Here is an 18,065-nt window from a genome sequence, read left to right on the forward strand (position 1 = left end):
GGAAAGGGCTCAGCAACCCTCAGCCCTGGCTGCATCTCCCACTACCTCTGTGACTGCATAAGACACCAAACCTCTCCAAGTCTCATTTTCCTCATCTTTGAAACTGAAATAACAATAGTACCTGCCTCACAGGTTTCTAGTGAGCAACAGAAGACAAAACATATGGAAAGACACTGCCAAGTGTGACTCTAGCTACAAATGTTATTGTCCTAGCAACCCAGCAAGCCCGGTTCAGAAGCCCTTTCTTCCTTGCAGCCTCCTCCTCTAACTGGATATCTTTCCCTCCTCTGCCGCTTCACCGCTCTCAGGCTGACCCTCACAGGCATTTCTTAAGCTGCTTAGATCACAGTTACGGGCAAACACGTCAGTCACCCCTCTACGCTGTGAGCTCCTCAAAGGGAGGAGACGTGGTCTGCCTCATGCCTGTGTCCCCAGTTCCCAGCCTGGGCCTGGCACAGAGTAGGGCATAAGTCTTGTGAACAATTGTAAACCACCTCTGCTCTGGAATGCTCAGTCTAAGAGGAAACAGACATACAGACAGTGACAATGTGTGACTGAGGGATACACTAGGGCTGTGGAAGCTCAGAGAGGCCATGACCCAGCTGAGGGGCAGAGTGCGGGGGGCGTGTAATTTAGAGTTATCAGGGAAGGTTTCCTGAAGGAGAAACACTTGAGCAGAAACTTCAAGAAGAAGGCTTGGTAGAATTAAGAGCTATCCAGGCAGACAAGACAGGAGTTTAAGTTAGAGAGATCGGCATATGCAAAGGCTCAGAACAATCGAGAGAGGAAGATCCATCTGGGGGAATGGCAGGTGGCTCAGTGTGCCTGAAGCACACGATGGGCTGGGGGAGGTAATGGGAGACAGCCAGGGACCAAAGGATAGAGGGCTGCCACTAACCTGTAGTGTGGCCTTGAGCAAAGCCCAAATCGGCACCCTCCTCAGAGTGGGGCACGGGAGCAGTGGGGACTGTCACTCACCTTGATGGCCTCCATGACGGGTTCGTACAGATCCGGGAAGCCCGGGAACCTGAACACCATGCAGTGGACCAGCTCCGCCAGCTGCTCCAGGCAGCTGGTCCCCGAGTTGGAGTCCTCCTTGACCAGAGAGGCCACCATTGGGGGGATGTGAGGGAGGAGCTGTGAGAGCAGAGCAGGGTTAGTCAGCACCAGTTTACCCACCTGAGACATGGAATGGTGGTCAGTGCTGGAAGCACCCAGAGCTCCTTGAAGCAAGGAGGTCTGCCCACCTGACCACTGTGCCCCTTACCTGCATAGGGCTCTGAGCTCTGCAGGCAGGTGACCCTCTTTATAAGACACATGACCTTGGATACTCTTCCTCAGTCTCTTCATCTATTTAATGGGACAAATAATTCCCTCCTCACAGCTAAGGGGAGGCCTGAGCCTGAGCCCCAGCTATTAAGTATCAGCCAACCAACCTGCCTGAAGCGCCTGAAGGTCTGAGTGACCAGGGCTACTCTGTCACCCAGGAGTGATGCTGGGGCCACAATGTGGTCAGCTGGTGGCAGCTGACAGAACATGAGCGGCAGCAAACTTTTATATGTCAAGCACTCACAATGACATGTGGCAATTACTATCCCCATCTTACAGAGAAGAAATTAAAGTTAGAGAGGTTATGTAATTTGCCAAGGATATCACCATGGGTTCTGGGAGAAGTTGGTGTCTGAGCCAGGTCTGTCTGAACTCAAAGTCCATTTCTTTCCTCTGTGCTACAGTGTTAACTTTCAAACCCACAGGGGAGCTATACCATAGTGTCCCAGGGATGGAAGAGTCAGGCCACAGAAACTGGGAGCAGGGGAGCTTGGGAGAAGGATGAAAAGAAATAAATATCTACCAAGTCCCTAGAATGTGGCAGGCTCTTGATAAATGTCACCTCATCTAATCCTGTCCCACCCAACCCAGGCCCTGAGAGGTAAGTGCCTGGCCCGAGGTCACCCCATTTAGTAAATGACAGACAGAGCTGGGACTCAACCCCACATAACCCCAATCCCTGGTTCTGTGCTTTTCCCACTGCACAAATCAGGAAGCATAAAGTTTCTGCAGTGACCAAGGACCATGAGAAGCTAGGAAGGACACTGGATCAGGAGTCAGACCAACTCAGCTGGAATCTTCCTTGTACTGCTCACCAGCTGTTACCTGGGACATGCAACCTAATCTCCCTAAACTGCAGTTTCTTCGGCTGAAAAATGGGGAAAATGATAGAACCTCCCTTTGGGGCTGCTCTGGGAGTAAAATGAATGAACATGTGGACTGTCTTTAGCACTGTGCCTGCCACATAGCTGGCACCCAAGTAACACAGCTGCCATCATTCTAGGCCTGTCACTCTACTCGGGACCCATGGGGAGGTCACACCCATTCTTTGGCCTCAGTTTTCTATCTGTAAAATTGGGTCTCAAGTCTCCTCCAGTCCTAACGTCCAGGACTTGGAGGTCTTGGGCTTCAAGCCCCAACCCCTTAAGCCCCAACAGAGACAGCATGTCTGGCCTCCAGCCAGACCTGTGGAGGATGCAGGACCGCCCACCTTCGGGGCAACACGCAGGGGCCCTTACCAGGTGGAAGGCCTCATGGGAGTGCTGGAAGGTCAGGAGCATATACTTGAGGACAGACAAGGCAGCTCCCCGGACAATGGGATACAGAAGCTTGGAGAAAACCTGGAAGAAAGCCTCTGGTCAGGAGTCCCCCAGGCCTGGGCCACCCAAGCAAGACCAAGGGTAGCCACAGGCCTGAAAGGGGTCCAGAGATGCTGGAGTTAAAGCAGCAGACCCATGTGGGAGTAAGAACACAGAGGTGCTCATAGACCTGGGTGGATGGATGGGTGGTGAGATGGACAGCAAAACAGTTAGATATCTGATGGATGGATGGACGGACATACCAAAAGTGACACACACACTTGAATGAAGAGTCAGAAGAATGAATGGGGGAAACCTGAAGCCCAGAGAGAAGCAGTGAATTGTCCCAGGTCACAGCGAGCTTGGGTGGGAGCCCCGTGCTCTGCCTCCCAGACCTGCATTGACCCTGGCAAGAGACTAGCAGGAAAGGCCAGAAGCCGGGGCTAGGACAGGGGCCCACCAACCTTCTCAATTTTGGCGAGTGACACCTCGATCAAGATGCTGAACTTCTTAACAGCGGCCAGGCCCTTCAGCAGTGCAATGATCCACTTGTCAATGTTCTTCCCCAGGGGCCAGGACACCCAGTCGATCATCCTGGTGAGGGGAGTGACCGTGACACAAGGATCAGGGAGGCCCAAATACCTGGGAGGGGGCAGCCCAGGGACCAGCCATAATGACTTGAGATCCCCCCACACTGACTCACACCTACACAGGGCAGCCCTGGGATCCGTGGGATGAACAGGACACCTCTGGGAACTGCAAATATGCCCAGCACAGGCACCTGGCAGAGACTGGGGCTCCCAGCCTGGCAGAAGGGGAACCAGGCCCTCTCAGTATCCCAAACCTCACCTCATACACAGTGAGTTGCAGTGGCAGAACAGGGCTTTTGGCTGCCTCTGTCTGGACTGTGAGGCCCAATGGCAGGAGGAGTACTGCCCCCAGGCTGGAAGCTCTGGCTCCAGCAAACCCTTGCTTGTGACCTGGAGCAAGTCGCTTACTCTGTCTAGCCTCAGTTTCTTCCTCTGTCAAATGGGGATAATACCTACCCTCACAGATTTGTTATGAGTTAAAAGAGATAACAACAGCTAACAGCTAACATTTATGTCATATTCAGTCTGTACCAGGCACTGCTCCATCTGCCTTACATGTATTAACCCTTCTGACCCCCTCAAGATAATGCCTGCATGCACTGAGCATGAAGCTGCCACACAGTAGGTGCTCAGAAGAACGTCACTAGTATCATTATTTTCATATTCAGTAGACTGGGCTATAAAGAGAACAACAGAGAGCAAAGCAAATAGTAGTAATTATGGTAATAATAGCTACCATTACACTGTTCTATGCACTTTACACGTAATATCTCATTTTATCTAATTCAATCCTCACAACAAACCTGTAAGATGAGTTCAATTATACTACAAATTATGGATGAGGAAGCTGAGGCATAGAGGGGTTGAGTAACTTGCCCAGAGTCACACAGGCAAGAAGTGGGAGAGCCAGGATTTGAACTCACACAGCTTATCTCCAGAGCCTACACTCTTACCCACTGAAGACAAGGAATCCAGGAAGACCCAATGAAGACAGTGGATCTGCACACAGGTATGGAAAGAATGGCAGGGGGGAGGGGGGATGCCAGGTAGATGGGGTCTGCAGAGCCAAAGGCCTGCAGGCAGGAGGGTAGGTGTCATATTCGGGGATCACAGGCCAGGCATATGTGGCTAGATCACAGGTGCAATGATGTTCAAATGAGGTGGGGGATGTGCAAGAGCTCTGTGAGCTGAAAAGCACCCAAACTCTGTTTATCATACTTGCCAAACTCAGAAAGCACTTGATTAAAGTAATTTTACCTCCTATCATTGACCCTGTGGAAACCTGACAACTTCTTATACCACCTCTGCTATTACAGAGGGGAGAACTGAAGCTCAGAGACTTCACTGACTTGTCCAGGGTCACAGAGTTGGTACCCAGCCTGAGAGCACCACTAGGGCAAGGCTCTCTGTGTCTTACACATCCAGCCTGGGGCCAGTCACAGGAAGGGCTCAAAGAAGGATGGATGAATGAACAAGCATGAGGGCCTGGGCCCTCTGACACTATATCTAGCCCAGCAATCCCACCCAGTGGAAGGGGCTGCTGGGAGAGAGAGAGACCTGACCACCACTCGTCCCTCAGCCCACCTGCTGATGGCAGTCAGCATCTGGGAGTCGGTCACACTGTCATCATTGCTGAGGTTCCGGACGACACCATCCATGAGCTCCAATGGGAGGTGCTGGACCACACTGGCCAGGGCGCTAGATGGTGGCTCCTCCTCTGGAACAGGTGCCTGGGCTGAGCTTTGCAGGACAAGTGGACCCCACACCTCCCCTATCACCCCATGTCCTTCATGCTGCCAAGGAACTAGGGAGCCTCTGCAAGAGCACATCAGGGCCACCTCCTTGCCTCCTATAGCATCCCAGCCTCTGATCTCATCTTAGCTCATTCACTCAACAAACCTTCACTGGCACTGCTTTGGCCCTGTGCTGGGCAAAGAAAAAAGCACTAACCCCCAGCTGTGCATGTATAGGCAAGACCCTTAGATGGGGTAACACTGGAGCTGGCAAGAACAGGTAGGAGGGCTATGTGACTCGGCGGGAGGGAGGACATTCCAGGTGGAACCCAATAGAGATGAAAAAAAAAAATTAGTTATCGGTCTTCCCTGGTGGCGCAGTGGTTGGGAGTCCGCCTGCCGATGCAGGGGACGCGGGTTCGTGCCCCGGTCTGGGAAGATCCCACATGCCACGGAGCGGCTGGGTCCGTGAGCCATGGCTGCTGAGCCTGCGCGTCCGGAGCCTGTGCTCCGCAACGGGAGAGGCCACAACAGTGAGAGGCCCGCGTACCGCAAAAAAAAAAAAAATTTCGTTATCAAAATTTGTTGTCCAGTTGTATAAAGACCTAGGTCCTCATACACCTGGCCTTGGTCCTTCCTCCTGCCAGGTACATTCCCTTCCTTTCCCCTGAACAGCCCTATAATCAGGGAAGGCACAGATTTTATTTCAGTCACTTAAACTACAGTCCAATTTCCACAGTTGTCAACGGAGGGCCAAGATTTACAATTCAGTTGACACATACAGGTTCTATCATGTCTCCAGACCTTCCACTCTGCCTGCCCTGAGTACCTTATCCCTGCTGCCTGGTGCTACCCAGCTCTCAAGGCCTGACTCAAAAGTCATCACTTCTACGAAACCCACCTGACCCAAAGGACATGATGACCACCCCACATCTTGTTGTCTCAGCCCCCTGGTCCTCCTTCAGGCCCGACTGATCTGGGTCCCCTCCTCTCTGCATGCCCAGCAGGCACCACCGGATAGGAGCCCCCCACCCGGCAGGAGCTCAGAAGGGGCCTGCTAACTAAACGAAGTAACAGCACCCACCCCCACACACATACACACCTGTGCACCAGCATGCACACGCCACACCACGAGGTGGGCACGCCACACAGGAGACTCCGCACGCACGGGTCCCGCCCGCCCCTATCGCACACGCACCTGTGCAGGAGATGACGGCGAACAGCTCCTTGAGGCAGGGCAGGATGGCGGCGGGCTGCGCGCGCCACAGCTGCGCCAGGAGCCCGCTCACCTGCTGGGCCTGCTCCAGGAACTCCACGGCACCCTCCTCGCCGTCGGCCGGGCAGCGGAAGCGGCCGAGGCAGCGCACAAGCTGCTGGCAGAAGAGCAGGCGGTGAGGGCCGTCGGGGACGCAGCGCGGGTGCCGCGCCAGCAGCCGCGCCACCTGCGCACAGATCGCAGGCCCCGGGCGCTCGCACACGGTGCGCAGCACCTCGCGCCGCAGCAGCGCGAACACCTCATCGGCAGAGGGCCCCTCGGGCAACAACTGCAGGCCGAGCTGTACGCAGGCCAGCGCGCGGGCGCCCGGCGGCCCGGCGCCCCCCTGCAGCAGGCGCAGCACTCGGCGCGCGCTGAAAAATTCGGCGAAGACTTCTGGGTGGTGGCGGCCGGCCACGTGCAGCAGCTGGCAGCCCACGCGGCGGGGCAGCTCATCGGCGCTGTTCACGTAGAGGCGTGTGCCCAGCGCCAGCAGCGCCAGGCACTGCTCCCGCTCCAGCGGCTGCCGCGCCGCCTCCAGCACTCGGCGCACCAGTCCTTGCTTCACGCTCGCGGGGTATGATGACGTCACCACCGCCTCCAAGATCTTGTCCATGGCGGCCACGCTGCAGGGGACAGGGAGCAGGGTCACACTCTGCCCGACAGGACCGATCCCCCACGTGGTCCCCTGCGTGCTGAGGCTTGGGGGCAAGCAGCTCAACCTCTCTGGGCCTCAGTTCCCCATCTGTGAAATAGGGCAAGGATACCTACCTCCCCCGGAGGTGACGTGATGAGGAGAAGCACAATGCCTGGCATATAATAAGCCCCAGTGGGTTGTAGTTATTGCTGATGAGCGCCTTTCATCTCACAAAGCCTACACCTGAGCCTTCCCCTCCTCCACCCCTTTGCCCCTCGCTCCTCAGGCCTCCCTGGGGACCTCCATCGGTTCTTGGCAAGGGAGGTAAGAGCTGGATCTAGAAGCTGCTGTCCACGGTCTTGGCCAAGCCATGTCCTGTGGGGAGATGAGCTGTGCACATACACAAATCACACCTCCAGAAAGGAAGGGCTGACAGGGCTTCCAGAGATCCCTGGTGCACTTTATTCTGCCCCCAATCAGCTTCTTGCTCTTTCTCAAATGACCTACCCTTTTCCTCTTTGTGTTCGTTGTGCCTTTTGCCTGAAACATCCTATCTCCCAAGACCTCCACCACTAGCACACATTCATACAACCAGGCAAAGTCCTACTTTCCTTTAAAGCCCACTTCAAACACCCAATCCTTAATGAGAACCTCCCTGGACTTCCAGGCATGAATTCATCCGTCATCTGGACTCCTACAGCCACCTGTGGCCTCTTCCTCTGTGGCAGCTGGGATCACATAGTGCGGAGTTGTACGGGTCCGAATCTCCTCCACTAAGGCAGATCATCTCACCTCTGTGCTCAACCCTGCACAGGCAGGCCCTGTCGCCTCCCAAGCCTCAGCCCACACCAGCCCCTCACTGTGGGCTCACTGTGTCCTCCCTGCCCCAGGCTTCTGCACTCGCTTTTCCCTCCCCTCCTTGCTTGGCTCACCCTGCAGAGCTCAGCTCAAACTTCTTCCACACAGAAGGCCTGTCTGACCTCCTTGTATGGGTCAAACACCCCTGTTAACAATTTCAGAGCATCCTGTCCTCCTTTATAGCACTTATCATGATTACTTGATTGGGGTCATCCTCCTCCACTATACTATATAGGTTCCTGAGGGCAGGAACCAAGTCAGGTTTTGTTTACCACAGTATCCCCAGCACCTCGCACAGTGCCTGCCACACAGTAGGCATTTGTTGAATAAGCAAATGCAGAGTGTGGTGTGAGTTACTGCTACCTTATTCCTCTGAGCCATAATATACTTTCCTCTGTCCTTCCACTCCATTTTAGCTGTTTTCTGGAAAACTTCATCCCAAGCTGACCCACTTTGATTCCTGATTCTCATGGTGGTTCCCACAGGTTCAGCTCCTAAAAGGCAGGACCACTTCTTTGCTTCCTTGTATAATCCCACACTAGGCAGGACCCAATATAAGGTTCAGTATACGCTAAGTGTTTAATTAAACTTATTGTCTCAGTGAAAACTACTCTACTGTTAAGACCTGGAATAGGTGTGAAGACAAGCCAGAAATTTCCTAGATGATGGGCCAGAAACTTTTATGCAAAACCACAGATACTGTGGGACCCCAGATATCTGCCAGGCCCTATGGAGACGCTCCCTTCTCTGTCCTAGCTCTCCACCGAGACCAAACCTCCATTACTGCGTGTGTTACAATGCAATGGGCACATTTGTTTCTCTCTCTCTCACCAGGCTGTGAGCTCCTTGGGGCAGGGACCAGGCTTCTTTTTCAATGGCTGGCCAGTCACTGCAGAGTAAGGTTAGACGGTGTAGCCAGGGCACAGATCAGTGGTTCCTGAATGCTGGCCTGATTGCCTCAGAATCACCTGAGCACTTAATACAAGTTCATATGCCCAGGGCCCACCCCAAGCTTGGAATGGTGTTAGACTCTATTCTTTGAGATTCAACCGGGATGCATTTCTGCTTACCATCCAGCTTACTTATGCTCTCTGAGCCTCTATTTCCAACCCGCAGGGCTGACGTGAAGACAAATATAAAGGTTGGGCACAAGGAAGTGCTCAGAAAGTGTCAGTCCCCTTTGCTTTAGAAGCAAAGTCCTTGCTCTTAGGAGCACCCAGTCAGTCCAGTGGTGGAGACAGACACATTGGTAAAGAGTGCCGAAACAAGGCATACTCCCAAAAGGTCTTTAAAAGTGTCTTTAAAAATGGGTCTGCCTTCAGCCCTGGTCCACTCTTTCCTGGGCAGTCCCTTGCAGACCATCCTCCAAACCCCTACCCTGCCCTCCAGGCTAGTGGACTTAATATGCTTTCAACCCGGGATGCCAAGAAACCCTGGTACTCAGGCAACCAAGGAGAAATCCTAATCGATGAGATATTGACATCATGTGTGGAGGAAGAGGACCTGGGGGCAGGCAGAAACGGAGTTCTGGGGCTAAGGAAGGCTCTGGAAGTGGAAAGAAAATCAGACTAGGAATGAGGAGTCCTGCATTCTAGTGTGACCTGGAGTAAATCCCATTTAGTCCTGCAACTCATTGTGTGACCTTGAGCACGTAATATCGTGAGCCTCTTCTGTAAAATGGGGATAAATGATATCAGGCTGAACCACATCAAAGGGAGGGATCAGATGCTGGCAATCTCCTATCATTCTACCTGATACCTATCACATAAGGTGGTCTGTGCCTGGCAGCTGGGAGCTTGGTCAGTGGAGCCGTTCTGTGAGGGCTCGGATCTCCGAGGCCAGCCCTGCAGCCTCTGTGCAGTCTGTGGCCTGACCACTCCAGCAAGCCCTGCCTATCTGCCCCCACTCCCACACAAGCAGTTTGAGGTCAGCTGTCACCATGGTCACCAACAAACCCACTCAGTAATATCCTGGATGCATTCATGCAAAGGGCTTTTTAGAGGAGTGGACCTCACCTGACCCATCCCAGGCCACGGAAGGGAGGCAGAACAATGCCTGCTCTCCCCACGGCATGGATGGGGAAGCCGAGGATCAACAAGGGAGAAAGACACAGCCTTGGCAGGGTGGGACTAGAACCTGCACTCATCCTCTCTAGGGGAGGAAGAAGCAGACCCCCAGTGCTCCTCGGGGGGGGGGGGGTTACCCTTCCTTCTAGGCTCTGGATGAGGATATGGCCTGTCGACACTGGCTCTGACCCAAGAGACAGCTGCCCCATGCCAAGTGCAGCAACAAACAGCAGCCATGTCCTCCCTCAGAAGAGCCTGCGTTAAAGCAGGAGACTAAGGTTCTCTGCTTTCAGAATCACCAGGTGACCTTGGGTGAGTCCCTGATAGGACTCCTCAGCCTTCTCATCTGGAAAACAGGGACCATTCTGAGCCTACCACTGATGAGGTTGAGACGAGGTATAAAAAAGATAAGGGCAGGGAGTTCCCTGGTGGTCTGGTGGTTAAGACTCGGGGCTTTCACTGCCATGGCCCAGGTTTAAGCCCTGGTTGGGGAACTGAGATCCCTCAAGACACAAGGTCGCAGCCAAAAAAAAAAAAAGATAAGGGCCAGATAATAGATAAGAATAGGTAAGAGTCTATTCTTGGGACATCTGGCACTGAGAGGCAAAACCGACACAGTCCGGGAAGAAGATGAGGAGACACATACTCCTGATCCAGCTGATTCTACAAGGAATTTCATCCATTAGCCCTCGAAGCCAACTCATCATTTCCACTCTCTCCCCTGAGCTCCAGCCCCACCCAAGATCAGCTCCTCTTTACCTCTGGCCTGGACTAGCGCAGAAGCCTCTTAACCAATCTCCTTTTTCCCCTCCTCAATCCATCCTCCACTAGAGACATGTGTCCTGCAGGAGTACAGAGGCCAGGCTTCAAATCTAGTCCAGCCACTACCCCCACTGTGGCCACAACCATCAATGCTGGTGTTTTTCCACCTCTCAGAGCCTCTGAACCCCAGAATGGGAGATGATCACCTGCCCACCCCTTAGCCTTATCCCAGCCAGTGCTGCGGCTCCTTCCCACACCCTTGGCTTATTATCTCTCACTGCTGACATGACAGCCTGGGAGTCCCAGCAACACCCAGTCCGCTCCAGGACGCACAGTTAGCACACAAGAAAATCATGATCCCTCCCCTGGAAGGCTCAGATCCCTTTAACTGTCCCTCTCAAATGACCCTCCACCTTTCCACTGTATATTGTCAGGTCTCTGTTCCTGCATAGTAGAGCCTGACTATATTCAATCTCCATCACCCATCACCCCCAAAGCACCGTGTGTGTGTGTGTGTGTGTGTGTGAACAGCTCCAATGTCCTGCCTCACTCCCTCCCTGGGCCCCAGCTCAGACTTCCCCATCCCCCCCTGGTCTTTCCGACACACCCTGCAAATATCATCAGATTACCACATTAGACAATAAACTCCATGCTGCCATGCCCCTGCTCAGAACCCTCAAGGCCCCCCAGCCCCTTCAGGATAAGGTCCAAACTCCCAAGCCTGACATTCACGTCCTTTCTGTGACACTAAACTAATAAAGGGGCAGGGTGGGAGATGAACTTAGTGGTGAATCTACAGGAATTTGAGCAGTGGGCTTTTTCCTGCTCAACACTTTGGTGAAGTTTTCTCTGCTGAGAAAGGGCTTCTTCCTCTTCTCTCCTGGCAAATTCTGACTCATCCTTCAATACCCAGGTCACATGCCCCCTCCTCTGGCAAGCCTTTCCAAATCCCCCTGCAACTCAATCTTTGGGCTTTGGCTTCCAAAGGACCTCTTCGCTTCTCTCATCCCTGGGCAGTGTAACTGGATTGATTCTATGCCCATCTCCCCCACCAGGCCGGGATCTCCTTTGGTAGGAAGTAGGTCCGGTCCCCCATCTGTGCCCAGTGCCCAGCACAGGACCAGGCACAGAGGTGAAGGAGTGCCAAGTGACCGAGAGACATGTGACAGTAAGATGAGATAGAACCAAGGATATGATCAGAAAAGCACCTTCCAGGGACTGGCCTAACCCTTGGTCCGGTCACTGCCCCCTCATCTGCCCAGATCTGGTCTTGCATATCCATCACCCTGAGAATCTTAAACATCAGCCAAGAAAGCCCCTACAGAGGTCACTGGATGGGCTATTCTAGAAACGACTCAAACAACCAAAGCTGAAGAAAAGGAAAACAACAAACAAACAAACCTGTTCCTGGTAACCCTCAGGTCAAAAGTTCACAGAATTTCATGGGACAGGGGAGGGGGCTTCAAGGGCTCACAATCTCTCCACACCCCAGAGCACAGCAGCTCCTCCAAGCCCTAGCAATGAGGAGCCCATTTCCTTTCCTCCCTGACCCTCACACCCAGTCTCCCTCCTTTGACTCCCCTGGGTGCCTGAGCTGCCTGGCTGCCTGGGATGGGCAGGGGGTGGGGGGAGCACCAGGCTGTGCCTCCTGACACCGAGAAGTCCCTCCATCCCGCGTCCCCCAGGTCTCTAGTCAGCAGCATTTCTCTCTGTATTTTTTAACTGAACTTCTACCCAAGGCAGTCCCAGGAAGGATCCCCTCGCCATACTACTGGGAGGCACTCCTTTGGGCCAAACTGTCGCAAGAAAAAAAAAAAAAGGTGGGGTGGGGGAAGGTTACTAGTAAAACCCAACTGCCCTTTTACCGAAGGAGAACTGAGGAGGAGAAGGGAAGAAGGTGGGAGCATATATTCGCTTCTCAGGAAGCCAGCCCCAATGGGGGCCACCCCTCACATACCTCTGATGCCCGCGTCCCCACCCCCATCCCAGGCATTCTGGAAGGGCGGGCACCAGGCTGACACATCGAGGTCTCTTGTTCACAAGGGTTCTTGTAGGGGGAGTACGCCCTGGCCGAGGATGCTGAGAATAGCAGAGGCCCATTCCAAGCGGAGGCGGCCGCTTGGCCCCTCAGTTTGCACCCCAGCTCGACCCCACCCCTCCCTCCAGTTATACCAGTGCACCCGCTCCCAGCCCAGACTGGGGCTGCGGATCCCACGAAAGGCTGGCGAGCTTCATGACACTGGGCGCCGGTGCCCTCAGCCCTGAGGGGGGCGGGGGCAGGGGCGGTATCTCTATATACACAATTGATGAAGGAGATTGCGGCCCAGAGAGGGGCAGCTACTCGCCCAAGGTCACACAGCCAGGCCCAGTATGCACCTAGACCTCCCGCCTCCCATTCCCGGACTCTAAAAGCCCTACGCGCGCGTCCCGGCTCTCGAACCATCTGGGTGCAGTCACTCCCTACCCCCAAGCTACACACACGCCCCAGCCCCCTTACCTCTGGAACCCCAGTGGCCCCTGCCTCAGAGTCAGCTCCTGGGCGGGGCGCTCAGGCCGGACAGGACCAGGCTGGGCCAGGCTAGGTCAGGGAGGGTCGTTTGCTTCCCCCAGAGTGGAGACGCCCTCCGCCAGGTCCCAGACGGCAGGGATGCTGCTTCCACTGAAAAGCCCAACCTCTCCACCCGCTCTGCACAAGTCTGGAACAGGGGAGCCCAACTCAGCGGCGCGGCCACTGGGCTGCGGGACGAAGTGGGGGGGAGGGGCGAGGTGCGGGAAACGGGGCGGAGCCGGAGGGGGGCCACCCCGCGAGCAGCCACTAGGGCCGCGTCCCCTTTAAGGCCAGCCGGCCTGAACGCTGGCGGGGGCGGGGTGGGAGCTGGACGGCTAACTGCAATGCCTCCTGGGAGATAGAGTTCGAAGTCGACGCCCCCAGCTGCAAAGAGCCCATGGAGGACTACAAGTTCCCGAGCACAGCGCGCGGGTCCCGGGCCGCCACGCCCCTAGGCTGGGCTCCGGCCCTCCGCCCCCCTCGCAAAGCTGCGCTGGCCGCCCGCGGAGGGGAGGTTGCTGAGCGAGGGCAGGAGGTGGGTGCGGCGCGGCCGGGGGCAGGGGGCGCAGGGAGTGCTGGTGAGGGAACGGCCCACCTGGGCACCTGTCCTACTCCGAGAGGTCATCTAGCCTACCCTAGCCTCGCCATTCTCATCTGTGCAATGGGGATAGCAACGCCCGTGGCTTGGGGGGAGGGGACGTTTATGGAGAAGAAGGGGCGGAGCGGGTGGAAGGAGCGGGTGGAAGGAGCCTGGATGGCTGGTGATAGTAAGAAAAGCCCGGATAATAAGGGCCGAGACTGGGGGAGGAGTCTGGTGGGTGGGGCATGGAGGGGCGGGGTTTCTAGATAAGGAGAACACGCGTGAGGTCGGAGAAGGGGCTGCAGAGTGGATGCTGAGAAAGCCAATGAGGCAAGCCTGGGATGGATTGGGTGGAATGGGCCGAAAAGCATTGGGGAGGGAGGGGTGGAGACGCAAAGATGAAAAGTATCCCTCTCGGCCCTGGAAAGCCCAGTGTCAGCAGCGCTGACATGGTTTGGGTAAGAGGTTGCCCGAATGGGTAAATGCCTGTGGATGCACAGAGCACCTTTCTTTCCTTGTGACTAGAAGTAAAGAGCCCATCCCATGAACTCTGCGTCACATATATGGGTTCATTCAATTCACACCCTGTGAAGACGGCACCATATCTCTTTACAGTTGAGGAACCTGAGGCTCAGAGAAGTAAAGTGACTTGCCTAAAGCCACCCAGGATTCCTTACTCCAAAGAGCCCGCTTTTTTTCCCTGCACTGCACGGAGGTAGAGGTTTAATCTGTAGTGAATGGCAGGGAACAGACGAAAGTGTCCATGTGCTGCCCTTAACAGGTTGTGTGACAGGACCATCTTCCTCAGCCCTTCTCAGTGCCAACCTAAGGCAACCTTCTTATGCTTATTGTTAGGATGAAATGAGGTGATGGGTTTGAAAGCCATTTGTTTATAAATTATCCTTGTTGTGAGGAACAGGAAGACCATAAGGAAGAGTGGTCAAAATGAGGTGCTTGGGCCTGAGGAAAACCACAAGGTGAAGCTTGAGGGTGAGCCAAGAGGATGAAGGAAAATTCTGGAAGAGGGTGGGGGATGGTGATAGTTATTGGAAGTCTGCACCAGATGAAAGAATACTTTGCTGTGCAAGCCAGGTCAGGTGGCTTCCCTTCTCCAGCCCACTTTTCCCAGTTGGCCAACTCCTTTAGGGGTCCATGTGTGTCACCTGAGTCTGGGAAGCACCTTTTCTCTCTGTGGTGTGGGCATAATGGAGCAGCCTGTGAGCGTCTTAGAGATATGAACTGGGCAAAACAGGGCTAAAGATACAGCTGTTGGGTGTTGGGGGAGGCCAGGAAGGGTGGTTCCCCCAGACAGTACCCAGGGCTGTGAGCCAGAGTCTTTATCTGGTGGGCTGTGTAAGGTGGGGAAGACGGCTCCAGTTTATTGGGAGACACATTACTCACTTGAAGTGTTGTCATCCTTGAAATTTACCCAGCTATGCTCTGTCCATCCCCTACACACTATATTTACTTCCATGTAATTACCTGGGCCTTGCCCTGTGCCTCAGATTCCAAATTAAAACTTCAAGAGACTATTTCAAAATAAAAAGTTTTAAAAATTCAGGAGAGATTGGTAAACCTCCCTATTGGTAGATGAGAGTCTGGGACTAGGAAAATGGATCTGACTAAATGGGAGGAGTTGTCCCCCTTCCCCTGCCTGCCTACTTCTTGGGGTACAGAGAGGGGAGATCCCTGTCCTAACAGGGTGGCCAGGCACCCATTTACTTAAGGAAAGTGGGCCTTGGTAAGGAGTGAGAATAATATGCTCTGGAGATGCAAAGAAGGGAAGAATGAATTGCAGCTGAGGGGCCTGGCAGATGACTGGCATTTTCTTTGCAGTGCAGGCAGAGGGATAGCAGATGCCAAACTGCAGAGACAGGAGAGGGCCTGGCATGGTCTATAAAGTAGGGATAATAATAAGCACCTTTATCTATGAGATTAACATACATAAAGTGCATAGCACAATAGTAACTGCTCAGTAAATGTCAGCCATTTTTATTACTGCTATTGTTGTTGTTATGATCACCATCATATGCCCAAGAATTGGTCTAGGGCCACACAGCTAGTAAAGGGGCAGAGCCTGATTCAAACGTAGGCCCAGGTGATGCCAAAGCCCATGCACTTTCCTCTCCCCACAAAGCCCCTACAGTTCTTTCTACCCATCCACATCTTTGAGGGCCAGAAGTGGCCCCTCTTTGTTAACATTCTTGGTAAGCCATGACAGGAGTTTCTTTTCTGCTGTAGTAGCAGAGACTCTGGGTTCAGAAGAAAGCAGGGGAAACAAGTCCTAAACAGCCATCTTCTCCCAGCCTGGATCTCGGCATGGAGACAGGCAGGCTTAGTGTTGTGGTTTCTGTGGGGGGTTTAGTCTATGTAGATTAGTCTATGTAGAAAGACCACTCGGATTTAAATTCTAACCCCTCCACCGACTGCGGGCTACTTTAGCTAAGCCCTGGTTGGCTTCCTCCAGAGCGCTGAGACGTCAGGAGAAGATCATGAGATGCTGATGCTTCTTAGTAGTAGTAACAACATCTAATATTCATGAAATCTGGCTATTTACTGGGGCCGGGCACACTGACTGGAACTTTACATCTACAGTCCCAGGAGGCAAGTGTTCTTTTCTTGCCCCTTCCTTCAAAATAAAAATATTTGTAGAATTTTCAAGCCTACAGACAAGTTTAAAGAATAGCCTTTCACCTAGATGCGCCGATTCACATTGCCGATTTCGCTTTTACACACGCACAATTTTTGCTAAGCTATTGAAAAGTTATAGGCATCTCCACACTTGGCCCCTAAATTCTTCAGCATGTATCTCCTAATTATAACATTCTGCAACATAACCATAACACCATTATACCTAAGAAAATTAGCAAGAACTCAATATTGTCTAATAAACAGTTGAGATTCAAATTTCTCCAACTGCCAAAAAAATCTCATATATTTTTTTAATCAGATACAGTCAAGATTCATTCATTGCATTTAATTATATCTCTTTAAGCAGCTCATTTAATCTAGATAGAGCCCCTCTACCTGTTTAAACTTATTTTATAAATAATGGGGTTCAGTTTGGTTTTTTGGTTTTGTTTTTTCTGGCAATGTTGTGTACTTACTGAATCACATTAGGAGACATATGATACCAGAGTCCTACTATCCATGAATGCTGTTTGATTATTGGATAAGGTAACATTTGTTAAGTAAGATAATACGTTCCTCAAAGGAATGTTACGAGGATTAAATGAGTTAATGTGTATAACGCACCTAGCACAGGGAGGGTACACAATAAGTCCTCACCGGGCAATAGCTCTGTCCCTCGTGAGGCCTGCGGGAATGGAGACATAGTTTTAAAGTAAGACTCTCTAGAGCAACGTCTTGACTGCCCTTTCTTATGGGACACCTACTCTCAAAGCATTATATTTCCTTTGTTACAATTAGAGGTTGCAACTGGGTGATTTTTCAGGCCCCAGACTGGGATTGGCCCTTCACATGGTACCAGGCTGGGCCTTAAGATTCACCACCCCTCGTTTTGGCCACAGACCCATTTCAGGGAGGAGAGAATTTCCAGCCAACTCCGAAGTTCCCAGGCCCCCTGGCCTTCCCTGCCCAGTCAGATGGTCTGAAGATCCGCATGGCATAATTTCCTGGTTTTCTCAGAGAGGGAAATAGGCTGATCTTTTTCTTGGTTCTTTTCAAGTAGAGAGGCAGACTTGGAAAGTCTCTTGCTTAAGAAAAATTATTTGTTCAGACACAGTGGTAGGGTTTCTTTTATCTCCTGCTTCGTGGTTCAGTTTGCATTCTCATTCATCTTTTCTAATCTGGCTTTAGAAATCTGTTTTGCTGCTTTGTCATTAGGCATCATGAGGTGGTATTAAAATAGAAGGGTATAGACCTCTGGTGGACTTGTGGTGTGTCAGCTATGGAGGGGCTCCAGGCCATCCAGGATCCTGTCCCCATATCCTCAGATGTGAGTGGGCAGAGTCCCAGGCCAGCCATGAACTAGCTGCCGAAAGACCTACCCCAGCCTGATCTGGACAGAGAATAAGGGAGTATGCATCTCCCACTCACGCTGGGACCTCAAGGTGGGAAGGGGAAACTATCAGAGGTGTTGGATCCACTGACCTGGATTCAGATCGCAGCTCCTCCAGTGACTAGCTCTGTAACCTTGAGCAGTCTCTTAACCTTTCTGAGCCTCAGTTTCCTTATCTGTAAAATAGAGATAATAGAATCTATCTCACAGGGTGCTTGTGAGACATCAAATGAGGTAATGCATGTACAGGATCAGCACAAGAGTATCATCCTCTGTACTTTTCTATATATTTTTATTAAAAATAAATAAAATGCTACCATGTGTTAGGCGAAGCATTATCAAAGCAGGTGTGCTCAGCAGGTGGTAGCTAGTATCTTGTCAAGCAAGC

General features: G+C 52.8%; 1 protein-coding gene across 1 annotated transcript in view; it reads right to left on the reverse strand.

Moving 5' to 3' along the window:
- The window catches only part of USP35 (ubiquitin specific peptidase 35), a 75,514-nt gene extending 62,307 nt beyond the window's left edge, over nt 1-13,207 (reverse strand). The window contains exons 1-6 of the mRNA XM_029207342.1: nt 13,026-13,207; nt 6,149-6,831; nt 4,802-4,934; nt 3,092-3,221; nt 2,568-2,669; nt 979-1,137 (exon numbers count right to left, since the gene is read on the reverse strand). Of these exons, the coding sequence (XP_029063175.1) occupies nt 979-1,137; nt 2,568-2,669; nt 3,092-3,221; nt 4,802-4,934; nt 6,149-6,821 (1,197 nt within the window). The 5' untranslated portion in view covers nt 6,822-6,831; nt 13,026-13,207. The remainder of the gene's footprint in view (nt 1-978; nt 1,138-2,567; nt 2,670-3,091; nt 3,222-4,801; nt 4,935-6,148; nt 6,832-13,025) is intronic.
- Nucleotides 13,208-18,065: the final 4,858 nt, after the last annotated feature.

Source organism: Monodon monoceros, unplaced genomic scaffold (assembly GCF_005190385.1).
Source record: "Monodon monoceros isolate NGI ecotype Baffin Bay Population unplaced genomic scaffold, NGI_Narwhal_1 Super_Scaffold_7, whole genome shotgun sequence".
NCBI lineage: Eukaryota > Metazoa > Chordata > Mammalia > Artiodactyla > Monodontidae > Monodon > Monodon monoceros.